Source organism: Mangifera indica, chromosome 8 (assembly GCF_011075055.1).
Source record: "Mangifera indica cultivar Alphonso chromosome 8, CATAS_Mindica_2.1, whole genome shotgun sequence".
In the NCBI taxonomy this organism is placed as follows: Eukaryota; Viridiplantae; Streptophyta; class Magnoliopsida; order Sapindales; family Anacardiaceae; genus Mangifera; species Mangifera indica.
The window spans coordinates 3,525,463-3,541,435 of record NC_058144.1 but is presented as its reverse complement, the minus strand read 5'-3'; the positions used below and the strand labels follow the sequence as shown (position 1 = coordinate 3,541,435).

The 15,973-nt window shown below is 33.6% G+C and overlaps 2 protein-coding genes across 8 annotated transcripts; one reads left to right on the top strand and one right to left on the bottom strand.

The window, feature by feature from the left end:
* Nucleotides 1-1,886: 1,886 nt before the first annotated feature.
* On the bottom strand, nt 1,887-4,034 carry LOC123222706. Of its 6 annotated transcripts, none has more exons than XR_006503695.1 (2): nt 3,339-4,034; nt 1,887-2,512 (listed from the first exon to the last, which is right to left on the bottom strand). XR_006503695.1 is itself a non-coding variant. In XM_044645616.1 (2 exons), the coding sequence occupies exon 2, from the start codon at nt 3,269-3,271 to the stop codon at nt 2,060-2,062; it is 1,212 nt and encodes a 403-aa protein (XP_044501551.1). In that variant the 5' UTR covers nt 3,272-3,533; nt 3,645-3,994; the 3' UTR covers nt 1,918-2,059. The 6 variants fall into 6 exon arrangements, 5 of the variants coding, with proteins under 5 accessions (XP_044501551.1, XP_044501550.1, XP_044501549.1 ...); XM_044645616.1 differs by having other exon boundaries at nt 1,918-3,533; nt 3,645-3,994; XM_044645615.1 differs by having other exon boundaries at nt 1,918-3,603; nt 3,755-3,994.
* A 798-nt stretch (nt 4,035-4,832) lies between these two features.
* On the top strand, nt 4,833-12,480 carry LOC123223864 (peroxisome biogenesis protein 6). 2 transcript variants are annotated; one of them, XM_044647295.1, is made up of 16 exons: nt 4,836-5,348; nt 5,607-6,224; nt 6,301-6,544; nt 6,859-7,000; nt 7,439-7,622; nt 8,089-8,271; nt 8,787-9,071; nt 9,275-9,346; nt 10,038-10,124; nt 10,214-10,336; nt 10,441-10,551; nt 10,640-10,678; nt 10,795-10,916; nt 11,018-11,162; nt 11,414-11,491; nt 12,007-12,480. In XM_044647295.1, exons 1-16 carry the CDS (start codon nt 5,076-5,078, stop codon nt 12,094-12,096), a joined length of 2,796 nt encoding a protein of 931 aa, XP_044503230.1. In that variant the 5' UTR covers nt 4,836-5,075; the 3' UTR covers nt 12,097-12,480. The 2 variants fall into 2 exon arrangements, with proteins under 2 accessions (XP_044503231.1, XP_044503230.1); XM_044647296.1 differs by lacking the exons at nt 11,414-11,491; nt 12,007-12,480 and having other exon boundaries at nt 4,833-5,348; nt 10,795-10,920; nt 11,018-11,073.
* Nucleotides 12,481-15,973: the final 3,493 nt, after the last annotated feature.

Here is a 15,973-nt window from a genome sequence, read left to right as displayed (position 1 = left end):
CATACTTGAATTAAATTGTTTAAAATTCAAGCATATTCTTTAAAAAATATTATAATTATCAATTATCGGACATAGAGTCGTAGACTCCAGATAAACATATCTAATAATTGTACTACATGATCTGCTGTTGCTAATTGTTAGTGATTATATTATCATTTATGGCTTTTTAAGGTAGTGATTATATTAAACAAAATTATTGTATCTTTATGTTTTTTGTGCTTACAGATTTTAATTAAAATAATACTGAATAATATTTTTACCATATAAGTACGACCATACAATTGCGAATCAAACAGACTTCGTGAGGCACTTATTGTGACAGCAGTAGAGCATGCATGGCCTGGCACACCTGCTTCCAATTCAACTGTTAATTGAGAGGCCAAAAGACTTATACTCAACTAAGGGCTAAGGGGTAATTAATTAAAATAAACAAAATTTTAAGTGTTTTTACGTTTTTAGGTGACCCTAGAAAAGTTTTAGCAAAATAAGTAAACTGTATTTTTTTTGCGTGGCACTGTAAATTTGAGCAGTTTGCGCAGCGCTGTAAATTTGCGCGTTTTTGTCTCTCACCGATTACACTTTCAGACATCCATTAACATCGAAACTACATCATTTTAAGCGTTCGAAACATTCAAAAACATTCATATACATAATTCGACATATTTAGGATTTCACTGTAGAATCCCTAGCTACCATCGTAAGCACCATAAACCGACACACATTCTTAGAAAAAATATTTTTACTTGGTTTTTTAACATAAGGGTAAAAAAAATACGGTTTACTTATTTTGATAAAACTTTTCTAGGGTAACCTAAAAACGTATAAACGTTTAAAATTTTGTTTATTTTAATTAATTTCCCCTATTGTCAAATACAATCTAAAATGATTAAGATTTTTTTTTTTTTTGTTTCAAAATTACTTATGATACTATATCAGATTATACACAAAAGGTTATATGATTTGTTTATATATATAATATTACTCGATTCTAATTGTTAAGTAATTTACTTGTAGTACAAGGGCCTGTCAAAGAGGCATAATGGCAATTTTGTCCTTCCAGGCTGCACAATTTTGCTATAATTGTAGTACCCTTATGAAAAATTTTCTGTTGGTAACAAAAGCTTCTTCTATTACTATCCATCAAAAAGAAAATATTAATTATTTTCAACATTTATATAGTAAATCCTTGAATCATTTTCCTTTAAGATGTGTTGTAAGAGTGATTTTTCTTAGTAATATTTGTAAAAATAAAAAATAACAAAATTAGAAGGTATATTGATTAAAAATAAATTATTATAAATATATGTATGCAAAGGTTAGGATCAAATCTTGTTGTACATAGATTTAAAGCTTTGTCATGGAGATACTAAAAAATATATTTCTGAAAGTAAACAAGGGACAAATGTTCTCAATCAACACCTTGCCTTACTGCAGCCAAAATTTATAAGGTGAATACATCAACCCGATGTTGCAGTTCTAGAAAATCTTGATCTGGACATCAAATTCATTGCAAAATAAAATTCAAGCTAAGCAAGACTGCCTATCAATCCCATTCACTGATGTCTAAGTCTCAATAACTATATCCTCTTTCCCTCAGAGAATTTAACTTGACCAGAATATACCTGAAACCACCCAATGGAGATCTGATATAATATTGCAATTAGAACTATACAGAGGACATGTCAACCAAACATAGATGTTGCGCAAGCAAAAATACAACAGCATCATATCTACTATACTGAGTAAGACAATCAATATTACTGGTTCATCTTTCTCTGCTTCCAAGCTCACTGTAATTTAGGGCTTGTTAGAAACTCCAGGGACTAAGAGTAAATCAAAACTACTTAGTTGAGATTCAGATCTACATCTACTTGTCATGTACCAAATTGGCTTAAAATATAAATATAGAGCATATAATTAAGTGCAAATTGGAAATTGACCAAATGATATTCCCAAAACTACTGAAATAAATCAACATTGTTCGATAAACTAAAACTCTAAAATTTAATGACCATCAAATAGAGATTATACAATCATCTAGATTTGGAAAGTTGACATGCTACAGTTTGCTGGAAGAAACATAGAAATTCATATCAAGAGCCTGAAAGCCTTCCTTCCTCTGGTAGATATTCATCAATTCAGGAACCTGGTCCAAGTACTTTGTCACAAACCTATCCAAGAATAGCTTATCTGCAGGTCTTAGAAATGAACCAATGCGTATACGATTTTTCACCAACCCCTTCGACTGTAGAACTTTAATAACCAAACACCTTGGTATTACCCTCTTCTCCAAACTCATTATGAAAACATCCGGATACGAGGCAATATCTGTGGACTGCCAACCCATCTTGCTCATAAGAAAATCCATTCCATTCACAATTTTGCTTTCAGAGGCATTCATACAACTGGGGTGTTTTCTGAACGCCAACATAATGTCATCATCAGACCACCTCCATTCCCTGAAAATGTCCCATTTCTGTTCCCAAGTTGACTGACTTATTGAAGCAAACACCTGCATCGCATGGATGAACGTACATTTATGAGGATCAAAACCCATTTCAATCACCTTCTTGACATTTTTGTCAAACTTCTCACGGCTTTGGATGACTATTGAGGCATAACATTTTAAAACCAATGCCACAAATTGCTCAGGCATTCCAAGTTCTCTCAGGACTGTCAGTTTTGGAGACACATTCTTCTGCAGATCTTGCTGAAAGAGCCATGATTTTTTTCTAAAAGATTTAATAACATTTTCGTCAGAGAGAAGCACACTTTTCAGGAATTTATAATTAGGTATGAGTAGATTTTCCAAACTATGAGCCAAAATAGCTGGAGTTGAAGAGCAAACACTCGCAAGCTCAGCATCTGTAACCCCAAAAGAGTTAAAAAACTCAAATTTAGGCAAAATTGCCCTCTCTGGATTGGCTAAAAGTAAAGTAGGGCGCATTCCTACAAGTTTGGTTATATGGGCAGTTGTAAATCCACGGTTTCTTAGAGCTTTCAAGACTGAATCTGGTTGTTCAGCAGATTGAAATTTGATTCTTTTGGAGACAGATTTTGCTTTTTCTGGGGACAACCCACATGAGTTTATGAGGTATGACACAGTAAATAAGTAATCCTTTTTAACTTGTTGGATTTCCGTTGAGAATGATCTGATGCTAGTGGGCAACAAACTCAAACACAAATCCACATGATTAGTTTGCACGACACACCTAAAAATATTTGGCAAAACTTGTACATATACTAGCCTTCTATACACAAAACCACACATCGTAATCGTTGAATAGTATTGATAACAATGTATCCAAGGTTTTGTTCAGTATGTAGATTTCACTCACCAGCTTGTAGAGGACAAGAAGAAGACACTCCCGCCAACTGGGGTTAGGAGGAAATGAACGCAACAATTCGTGCTATTACACCAAGAAAATATTCTCGGATACAAGGCTAGCCAGTTACAAATTTAATTCATTTGAGAAGCTTCAAATAAGGGGGCACGTTTTAACTCTCTTTTTTACCTTCAAGAGCAGCAAAACCTAAGGGCAAAATTAACCCGTTGAGTTGACAGCAATAGACGGAAATTATTAAGAACTTCTATGATTTTTCCTGAAACATATGGACTTGTATTCAGAAAATAGTTGAGATACCATAGTTTAACGCAAACTCTCGTTATATTGATTTCTGACATGAATAATTGTGATTGCAGCCTCTACGAGTTAAAACCGACATAACTAAAACAAGGAAAGCACAGACTCACCTCACCGGCACCGCTACCTATGACTGACTTCATCTTTGCGATGGACTCGCACTAATTGATGCACTTCCTGATAGGGTTTTGGCGGCAGAAGCGGGGTTAGGGAAGAGAGAGCCCGGGAGGAGAAGTTAAAACGCTGCGTTTCGTTTCCAGTAGAGAAATTGCTGACTATCCAAGTCACTTTCGCAATTAAATTTGGGCATAGGTTTGGCGCCCATTATGAAAAGAGTAAAGAGTGAATTACATTTTCGAGCCCACAATCACACTTGAAAATCTACAATAAAATGGCAAAATCAAAATTTTATTTTTTAAATTAAAATAATGAAAAATTCGTTTTTTTTTTTCTCTTTTTCATATACTTTCTTCTTATTACTGTCATTGAAGTCAAATTCTCACAAATCTTTCCTTTTGCACTAACATCTGGGAAGCTTCAATGGCCTTAGGAGTTTGAAGTGGATTTTTTCAACTTTGTTGAGTGATGCGAATTTACCTTGGAGAGTGAGAATTTCTTCCCAAGTGGCCCATACACGCTCGACCCAGTTGTGCTGTGGGGTTTCGTCCTCGGTTTAATTGTGTTTAGGTGAATATTTAGGAAAGATGAACAAATTGAATGTTTGAAGCATTTGCATCTTTAACCATCTTCTTGTTGCTTGTTTACATAGGAGATTTGAGCTGGTATGTGTCGGTAGAAAATCTGGTCCTTTTATTAAGTTGCATTGCCATCAGGTTATTGAGTAGCTTCATCACCAACATCAGGTGAAGAGGATATATTTATTGAGACTTGAGACATCAGTGAAGGGGACTGATAGGTAGTCTTGCTTAACTTGAATTTAATTTGGAGTGAATTTGATGTCCAGATCAAGATTTCTTGTAAAATTTAGATGCAGAAAGGCAAGGTGTTGATTTGAGTAGGTGTTTGATGTGTTAGAAAGTGATCCAATCAACTGTTAGTACTCAAAGGTTTCTCATATGAGATTTAGCACTGATAGTGAAGAAAGATTAAATTTTCACCGTTACAGTGATTTTTCATTTTACGAAGGGTTAAAAAAGGTATCAATTTGTTAACAACTTGGGACACCTTTCCACAGTAATGCACAAAGATATTCATTTTTCACTTTATCTTCTTCTTCTTTCCTCACTGCCGTCGGCTGCTTTTTCTTCTCTTATTCTTCTTCTTCGCTGTTTATTTGTTTTGTCGGCATCAATTTCGTCGATACGTGCTATAACAACAACTCCACCTACGGTCTCATCCAAGTAAGCTGTAGCATAATCAATGGATTTGAGCAAGAATTGAAGAGGTTAGGGTGTCGACATCCAATTATCCATGGTGGAAAGACGGAAACCTCTGTTACTCTCGTCAACTAAAATTCTCATTAATTCCTTGTTCAATTCCAGTTCGACTTCTCAGCCACCACTTGATGTCGATGGAGATAAACTTCTTACCCCTCAAGTCTCGCCTACTTTACATTTACCTGCCGGAATTCTCCGGTTTTCGAAGGACAAATTTGATTCCAAATTATCTTTTCTCGACGATGCTGCTTTGCTCGGCCTTTCAGTTTCTGTTTTGAAAAGACTCTCTTTAACTTCTGGCTCACTTGTAAGTTTCCTATTCTTTTGCGTTTTCGTCTTTGTTTGCTTGATGAAATGTGAAATGAAGCTTCCAATCAACTACAAACACTATTGAGGTTTATCTATGTTTCAAGAGCATAGATGCTCCGATTGTCTCCATTTCATTAAGTTTATACTTTCAATAATAGTAATTATCTACACAATTCCATGCGGTGAATTGCCTACCAGTATTCAATTGGCTCGATTTAGCGTTCTAAATTATCTTTTTGGTTTATAAATTTGCAAGGTGCGTGTCAAGAATGTTGAGGCAAACATCCAAAGAATTGCACAGATTGTTGTTCTAGATCCTCCAAATACCCTTGAAAAAACATCTGCTGAAAAGTTATCTGTTAAAAACCCTTCACGTGTAATGCTTTCTTTTCCTTCATTTCATTTTCCCCTAAATGACACCATGTCGCTGGACCAAGAAATTGCCTATTTGTCTCCACTCTTAGCTTTTAACCTAGGCTTGCACATATCTTGCTTGAAATCTATTGTCCACCAAGGGAAAGAAACTTTAGCATCATTATTTAAAGCTAAAGTTGAAAATGAGACTTGTTCATTACTCAGTTTAGGATTGGAAACTTTGGGGAAACTTCCAAGATATGCCTCACACTTGAGGGTGTCATTTGTCAAGATACCAGAATGTGGTACTCTTGAATCTTTGAAAGGAAATTCACCTGTTGAAGCTGAAGATCGCCAAGAAATTATTGACATGGCATTACATAAGTACTTTGAAGTGGATAGATACCTAGCAAGAGGTGATGTTTTCAGCATTGGCATAAATTGGAACTGCAATTCAATTACTTGCATTCCTTGCAGTCAAAGATTGCAAAATAAAAGTCATAGCATCATCTACTTCAAGGTATCCTTCCTTTGTCATGTCCTTAGTGGCTCCACATGCTCAAGTGCTGTCATCTAAAGGCAATTGATGTTCTCAGGTTGTGGCTATGGAACCATCACATGAAGCTGTTCTTCGAGTTAACTGCACCCAAACTGCTCTTGTGCTTGGAGGGAGTGTTCCATCTCCTATTCCACCAGACTTATTGATTTCTGGGTCAAATGGTTTTGCACCTTTGCAAGGGGACACAGTGAAACTTTTGGCCTCCATACTTGCTCCATCTCTATGCCCATCAGTGCTTTCATCAAAATTCAAAGTTTCTGTTTTACTACATGGCTTGCGAGGTGTGTTTCATGCTTTTTGGTTTGTTTTTGGTTTAAAATACACTAGTTTCTAAACTAATTTATGAATCTTTCCAATGAAAGTGTGAAATGTTCCCTTAACCCCATTCCTCCAAATTGCTGGTGTGAGTGTAATTTGATTCCTGGACATCTTTGTATAATCCAAGAGCCTCACCCAGCTGAACTAGTTAATCTGCAAAATTATTAGTTATAATTACAAATTGATTTTCAAAACAAGATGCTCCTAATTATTGTTTAGTGTATGAAACCATGTTTTTACATAGTGTTGCACAGTGCTGATTAAATGCCTGTTTCAGGGTGTGGTAAGAGAACTGTTGTTAGATATGTTGCTCGTAGGTTGGGGTTGCATGTAGTGGAATATAGCTGTCATAATTTAATGGCATCCTCTGAAAGGAAGACTTCTGTTGCTCTAGCTCAAGCTTTCAACACAGCACAAAGGTGAAGCAGTTTACACCTTGGGTATGATATGTGCAAGTTGTTGTGTAACTTGTGAGCTGTGCCATACTGTCTTTTGCTTGATAGTGTATAAAGATGCTGTGGAATATGAGGCACATATGATTATACTTTGTGACTTCAATACTTTTGTTCCTTAAATAGATGTCCAGTATTTCAATAATTTGCAACAATTAATCTTACATCTGAATTTTTTATTTTAATTTTAGTCGTTTCATTAATGTACAGGAAACTGCTTAGACTTCCTTATCTGTGGCATTTTACCCATAGTATTCTCATGTTGATTCAGAGATCTCTCTTGTTTGGTTCTTGATTATTATCTGAGATTTATTATCAGGCTGTAGGAATATAATTACACTTTTTGATGGCTTTCTGCTGCTGTCATTGCTGTCACTTGTTCCTCATATACTGATCTTTTGACAGATACGCACCAACAGTTCTTCTTCTCCGTGATTTTGATGTTTTCTGCAATTCTGTCTCTGGTGAGGGGTTACCTACTGATCAAGTTGGTCTTTCCTCTGAAGTTGCATCTGTAATTAGGGAATTCACCGAGCCAGTTGCTGAAGATGAAGACTACTATGCAGATGAAGAATCACAGGGTGATTTTGTAAGTATGGTCAATTACATTGTTCCATCTTCTTCTAGAAGAGACTAAGCTTTGGGTTTTTTCTTCTTTGTGTCTCTCAATATTCCTCCTTACCACATAAGTTCCTGTGACTTTGTTGTTTTGCATTTTTTTCATAATCATGTATGCCCTCAAGGTCAAGTCATTAGATTGGGTCTTTGGAAGTACCTTTGAGTAGTTTATCTATTTCATCATTCGCTTCTATAAGTATGAAAAGGGAGAATATAATTTTTAAATTTTTTCACTCTTTGAAAAAACTTGCATTTTTGACTAATTTAAATATCCTTGGGAGTGCTTATGTATGTGTATGAATTAGCTTAGAGAGTACAGTTGAGAGGGGACAAAATAAAGTTAAAGATTGGAAAAATCAAGTTATTTCTAGAATATTATTTGCAGTGTTTTTTGTCAATGTTGTTAATACTTATTCTTTCTAATGCAACCTTTAAAGGATGTTGGAAAGATATATAGACAGCAGGTACTATTGGTAGCTGCTGCTGACACTTCTGAAGGTTTGCCGCCAACTATTCGGAGATGCTTCAGCCACGAAATAAGTATGGGTCCTTTAACTGAAGATCAGAGGGCTGAAATGCTGTCCCAGTTGCTGCAAGGAGTTTCTGAACTCCTCTCTAATGTATGTGAAGAAAAGTGTTTCTGTTATTCTTGAGTTCCTTGAAGAAACTATGTGTGATATCACTGACAGAAATATTGCGTCTATCAGTGGGATAAAGAAGTTGATGTCTTGTCTGCCTCTTTACATGTTTCACGCGTGTGTCATTGCAGCATTGTTATTTGTTGGACCCACATGCAGGATAAAAGCGACATTGGTCAAAATCTATCTTTATCTGTTCTGTTAATGTGCTGGTTTGTGACAACTTTTTGAAAATCCCAAAATAGTGGCATAGACTATAGATATATCAGTTGGTTTAACATCTTCTGGTTTCAAAATCGGAAAGTGACGAAATGGACTTTAAATTATCAGTTGTGGAAAAAAATTCCTGTTTTTTCCTGGGACCTACTATTAAATGATTAAATTTGTGGAAGATGCATTTGCTATTTCATTTGTTGACCTTGTTACATATCCACTTGAAGTAATTTTTATCAATGGAAATATTTTGAATATAACGGTGACATTGTTGCCTCTTTTAGACGGGTTCAGAGGAAGTTATAAAGGACTTAATTGGACAGACTTCTGGATTCATGCCCAGGGATTTGCAGGCTTTAGTTGCAGATGCTGGTGTGAACTTACTCCAGAAGAGTAATTATCAAATTGACAAAGCTGAGCATGGAGAATCATATAGTTCTATTAAAGTCAACTCAATGCAAGACAATAAGTCATCTGATGCTGTAGCTCAGGTCATGGAGAAAGATGACTTGGTCAAATCATTGGAGCGATCAAAGAAGAGAAATGCATCAGCTTTAGGTACTCCAAAGGTAAATGAAAAAAGAAATTTGCATAGTAAACTATTGTAATAACTTGTCCATATAGGCATTGTGTCATTTTGTGGACTGACATAAATGTACTTTTCCTTTTGCTCATATTTGAAAAAAAAAAACAGGTGTGCAAGCTTTTTTTTTTTTCCTGATTTGAGTAATTATTTGCTAAGGGTATATGATTATGAATTGTTATGTCTCAGGTTCCCAATGTGAAATGGGAAGATGTTGGCGGGCTTGAGCATGTGAAGGAATTGATTTTGGAAACTGTTCAGGTATGACTCTTATCTGTCTCTACCCTCTCTATATGTGTAGATCAATTCCAACCTGAATTTTTAATTTTATGTAGTTCTAGAACATACACATAATCTTTTTTTCTTCTACGAGTGTTTATTGCTTATAAATTAATCTGCACACATCATATTTTAAAAATTCTCAACTTCTAGGCACCTTAGCTGAAAGATAAGCTAATAAATAAATACTGAATAAATAGATTTTCTATTCCGTTATGCATAGATCGGATTTTATTTTATTTTATTGTTTTATGCTAACAAATCTATGTACACAATGAGAAAGTTGTCAATATATACAAGGATGTGCCTTTTGGAGAATTATATGGATCTAAGAATGAGATTTTAGTACAAGTTAAGTATGAGACACGGGAGTGTATGCTAGATTGAATAGGAAGGAAATTAATGGGCAATATCTTAGTAGGTGACAGAATTTCTTAGAATGAAGGTAAAATTCAGAGAGACTGATTATCAAGTATGTTAGTCTTGTTCTGTCAGTATAAAAAGAATAAAAGGCTCTTCAGCATTTTCTGCACTTTATGTTGTTTTGCATATGAAAAATCTTATTCATTCTACATTTATTTTATTAACTTTTTGTTAGATATCCTATGGACTTCCTATTCTCTTTCCCTCACTAGCCCTGAATAGTTTAATCTTATAAGTTAACAATTTGCAGTTACCTCTGCTGCATAAGGATTTGTTTTCTTCTGGGTTGCGAAAGCGGTCTGGTGTTCTTTTATACGGTCCTCCTGGGACAGGGAAAGTAAGTTCAATCTATTATAAAGTTAAAATGAATTTTCTGTTAGTAATTTACTTTGTAACCTATCTTATTGTTCTTGCGTCAAATCTCAGACTTTACTGGCTAAAGCAGTGGCCACAGAGTGTTCCCTAAATTTTCTTAGCGTGAAAGGGCCTGAACTTATTAACATGTACATAGGAGAGTCAGAGAAAAATGTTCGAGACATTTTCCAGAAGGTTAAAATTTTGTTTATCTTCCAATTTATTTTCCAACAGAGTGTACAAGTATCTTTTAGAAATTTGTTTTAGCTCATATGGTGCCTCTATTCATGATTTCACAGGCCAGATCAGCTCGCCCATGTGTTATCTTCTTTGATGAACTTGATTCGCTTGCTCCAGCTCGTGGTGCATCTGGGGATTCCGGGGGCGTTATGGATAGAGTTGTTTCTCAAGTAAAGACATGTTTACTGTGATCTAGGTTGATCGGTTTCCTTTTTTGCTGCAATGAGTAATTAACTGGCTAATTTCTCTTTTTGCCAGATGCTTGCTGAGATTGATGGTCTAAATGATTCTACACAGGTTATTTATCCACCATAAACAACACCCTCATTACTGGATGATTGTAGTTTTTCTTTTTCTCTTTTGCTTGTGATGTGAAAAGATGACATGCCTTTTTTGCCTTCCTGGTTCTTTAGGACTTATTTATTATAGGTGCAAGCAACAGACCTGATCTTATTGATCCTGCACTTCTACGCCCTGGTCGATTTGATAAGCTTCTATATGTTGGTGTTAACTCCGATGCGTCTTACAGGGAGCGGTTGGTATATTACTTTAATCTAATTTTCTTTCATGATTTAATACAATATGTATGTTAAATTGATGACCTTATTCCTGTGCCTCATCAATTTCCTCTTTTAGGGTCCTTAAAGCCCTGACCAGAAAGTTTAAATTGCATGAGGATGTATCTCTTTATTCAATAGCAAAGAAATGCCCTCCAAACTTCACTGGTGCAGACATGTATGCCTTATGTGCAGATGCCTGGTTTCATGCTGCAAAGCGTAAGGTGAGCCAACTTCGCATCACTCACTGAAGTAAATATTGTACAGGTTCATTTTCTCAGTCAGGTTGTGCATGATATAAATAAATACATTTGTGACTGAATGTTGGTTTGTTGTTATCTTACTTTGAATATGACTTATCTTGGATTTTGAGCTATGACTGAATTGATGTACGAGACATTGACCAACATCTCTTGGAAGATTCATAGTTTGTGCAATGCATTGAGCAGTTGATTGAACTGGTCCTTTTTTGTAGGTTTTGAGTTCAGATTCAGATTCTTCTTCCATAGATCAAGTTGACTCTGTTGTGGTTGAGCTTGTTGACTTTGTGAAGGTACGAAATAATTGCTCCCTGGTTAGGTGGTATTTGCGTAGAAAAAACTTTTAGAAATTTTTATGCTTTTGAATTACAATAATGATTAATGAAGAAATTTACTCAAAGAATGCTAGCGAAGGCATGAAAACATGCTCTTGGGATATTCTGGGATGCCTCCCAATGTCTCTTCCAGTTGTAACGGCAAATAATGTATTCCATCTATTTGTTGTGGGTAAGAGGTTGTGAAAATTCTTTTCAGGAGTCCATTTGATTCCACTAGTATCTTCAATATTTTTACGCCTACCCACTCCTATAAATATTTGTTACTGTTGCCTACGAAACTCTTTTCTGTTTTCAGATTTGGAAGCACAAGGTTTTTTAACACTAGTTTACCATGACTAAAAATTTTTGTTGGTTCCAAATTTTACCTTTATAGAATGATCACCCAATTATGAACAATGCAGAGTGTTCAATGCTAATCATGCCTTTGCATGTGTGAAGTGTCATGTATGTGATAGCCCCTGATTATGCAGGTCTTGAAAGAGCTATCGCCCTCACTGTCCATGGCAGAGTTGAAGAAGTACGAGTTACTTCGAGATCAGTTTGAAGGTGCTTCAAGCTAAATATCTGATTAAACATTGTGATTCTTCTTGGGTATTTCATTTTGTTCAAGTATTGTGACATTGCATTTTTTAAAATTATTTTAGTGCTGTAGATTCTATGTTTTATTTTTTCACATAATGCAATATATTATTACATATTAAATAATTTTAAAAAGATATATCCCGAAAGTAGGACTGGGAGACATAACTGTGGAAAATCAATGTTAATTGAAAAAACAGAAGACTAGTACGTAGTAATATAAGTTTGTTGTATGATTGTTAAGAGATGTTTCTGGTTGATTCTGCTTGAAGCACGAATCCACGAGCTGATGCAATGTAAGTAAATAAATGTAAGAACAATTAATAGTGTTTAATTGTCATTTTGCCCTGCCCCTGTTTAATGTACATTGATGTTGATGATAAGTGTAATTCATCTCCTTCAACTAAAGAATATTCCATTCCTCGCCAATTAACATGCTTTTTCTTTCCTTTTTTAATATTTGACAGGAAAGTGAAGAACTTTGGTAACTCAGAAACATAAAAAAGAATTATCTTTGAAATCATGAAGCACGCTCTTATCTTTTACAGTGTTAAGGGTAATATTAAACATTAATTGATGTCTTTTGCGTTAATTAATATTAATTATTATACAACACCTTGAAGATGACGAATCAAATAAAAACAAGAGACACCCAGAGCCACACAAATTTAGGGGTGATTATGTCACAAAGGAGTATTTTTTTGGGTTATAAAAAAAAGGCATACTGAAACAATAAGAATTGTGAAAGAGCCATTACTCTCCCTCACCTCCCATGGCGAGGTTGAAAATGGGGAGTTGTTTCAAACTGATATGTGAAAGTTTTTCAGTGTATGCAAAAGCAAACTGTGAAATTGGCATTTTGTGTTTTTGCCCATTAATTACAGTTTGATTCCAAGTAATATAATAAACCTAAATAACAGTTTAGTTGAAGGTAGTAGAATACAGGTGGTGAAGGGAAGAAGGGTGTCAAATTGTCTGTTGCCGGAGCGACAAATATTCCTTCCTTGTATTTTATGGTGTCAGAGTCAGAACCTGTGAGCCTGCTTAATTATTCATGCAATGCAATAAACAGTTTTGAATCAGTTTTATTTTCATAATAAATTAGAAAGACTGGTTGAGTTGAATAGCTCTGGATTTATTCCAAACTACACTGTAATTTCATTACATACATAATTCTAGTCAATCTGTCGCGATTTTGCTGTCAAATCCTAAAAAAGATGCGAGGCCAAAACTCCCTCGTACATTCTCAACAATTCACACTCCATAGTGCACACACACCACACGCTTGACCTCCCCAACTCCTTCAAAAATACACATATATAAATAAATAAGTAATGTTATGTGTATTTATTTTTTATACATAATTTATATATATAATATGTATCATAATATAATTAGGTGATTTTAAAATATGTATCATTATATGATAAAAAAATATTTAATTATATGATAATACCTTATTTATTTATATAAATTATATATTAAAAATGAGTATATATAGATTTACATTAAATAAATACCCAAACAAAATAATATTAATATTAATTAATTAAAATCGAAAGCATATTCTGGCCTTTTGTAGCAAGTATCTTCCACGTAGTTGTGCTGTGGATATGCTTATCCTATGTTCAGTTTTCAGATTGAAGGCAGGGCCCCACTTTCAGATTCTGCAATACTTAGCTTGTGAAACACTTGGTGACTTTTCATCCCCCCATTTAGCCGTTGATCTGAATTCTCAAATCAAAATCATTACCGTTCATTATTAATTCATAACATTTCTTTATTCGATAATGGCACTGACGTATACATTCCGACCCCACGCTCTCTTGATTTTTATTTTATTTTTAATTCTTTGAGGGTCCAATTTTATGATCCTATTGTTGCTGTTGCCATTCCCATACGTCCCTTTTTCCTGTTGTGTATCAAATTTTTAATACATAATTAATACATTATTATATGATTAAAATTTTTTAAATTAAAAATAAATAATACTTAATAATATAATAATATATTATTTATATATATAAATTATATATAAAAAATTAATATACATAATTTTTTTTATTATATGCACACATACACACATATATATATATATATATATATATATATACACACACCCCTTTTGAAAAAATAAAGAATGGCATAATTTTTTTTCTGTTTTAATAATCAAAATCTCTATTCATATCGATTAAATTAATAAATTTAAAATATAATAATTAAATTTATAATCATTATACTAAATAAGTAAAAATTATAAAAATATGACGTAAGCTTAAAGATAGCACATAGTGTCATTGTGCATAATAATGCTCCTGCAAAGAGATGGGTATTTAGTGACTGTGCTTCATTGTTATGTGAATAAATGCAAGAATAAAATAATAAAGGTTAAAAGACTTAGTCCCACCTAAAATATAGTAAAAATTCAAAGTAACTTTCTTTAATTTTAAAAAATCTAAATACCTATTCATGAGTAAAATTTTATTAAAAACTCAGTTAAAATTAAGGATAAAACTGTTATTTAACAAAAAAAATTAAAAATTATAAAATTCGTTAAATTTCTCTTTCAAAGTTTTAAAACTAGTAATTTCACATCTATTTAAAGTTTTTAAATTTTGAAAAGTAATATTCTTTTTCCCCTTCAAACTTAGGGTTTTCTTCCTCTTCACTCCGACTATCATCTCCGATGAACGACAATTGGTTTTTCTTTCTCCTAACTATACCTATAGGTTTGAAGCCCCCAAATGACATTTAGATTGATCTAGACAAAAGAGTCCATCATTTAGAAAACGAAGGTGTCATCTAGATGAGTTGTTGTCCTAGACAATGATGTTATCTTAGTCTTATCACCGTCTGAACGATGCTTGTTGTCTAGTAGAAGGGCTCCTCCATCTAGATTTTTGGATTTAGATAAAGGATGTCTGAATTTTGTCCAAGAGGAAAGAGCTTCAAACCAAAAGGCATTGTTGAGAGGAAAAAAGATCAATCATTGTTCATTGGAGATGGTGGCTGAAGTTGGGGAGAAAAAATCCCTAAGTTTGGGGGGAGAGGGAGAGGAATACTATTTTTCAAAGTTTGAAAACTTTAGACATGAACAAAATTATTAGTTTTTAAAATTTAGGGAGGAAAATATAATGGATTTTATATTTTTAAAATTTTTTATTAAATAATTATTTTATCTTTAACTTTAACTAAATATTTTAATAAAATTTTATTTAAAAATAAATTTTTAAAAATTAAAAAAATTATTTTAAAATTTCACTGGTGGGCTCTAAGTCTTTTGGCCTAGTCATAAAATATTGGTTGTCATTTTTGGGGTCAGTATTGTCCCCCCACAGCTCTTTATATATATTTATTTATTTATATGCACGTGGATGATTTAGTGTTCCACGTAACAACTTGGAATTGAAGATTATTCCAATTAATCGAATATCCCGATAAGAAAAACGAAGTGGTGCTGAAGTCTCACAACATGCTACTTATAAGGCCGAATCACTATTTACCACACAAACTTGGATTAAATACATTTCCACCCATTAAGTTTGAAAATTTTATTTGTTTACCCATGATCAAGTTTTGTTGATTAAAATTGTTTCCTGAAAGGGCATAGATGTCATTTTCTCCAAAATCCTTTAAAATGTATACAAATTTATATTTGTATGCATTATAACTTGATTCCATAAACTATAAAGAGTTTTATTTTAATTTTCATATTTTAAGTTTTTTCTTGTTCGAACAAAGGTTAAGCCTACCCTAAGTTCAACTCCAATTTTTAATAAAAAAAATGTGAATTAAACAATAACGACAATCACAGTCTCAAAAAAATATAATAAAAAATATCTTATAAATCTTTCAAAA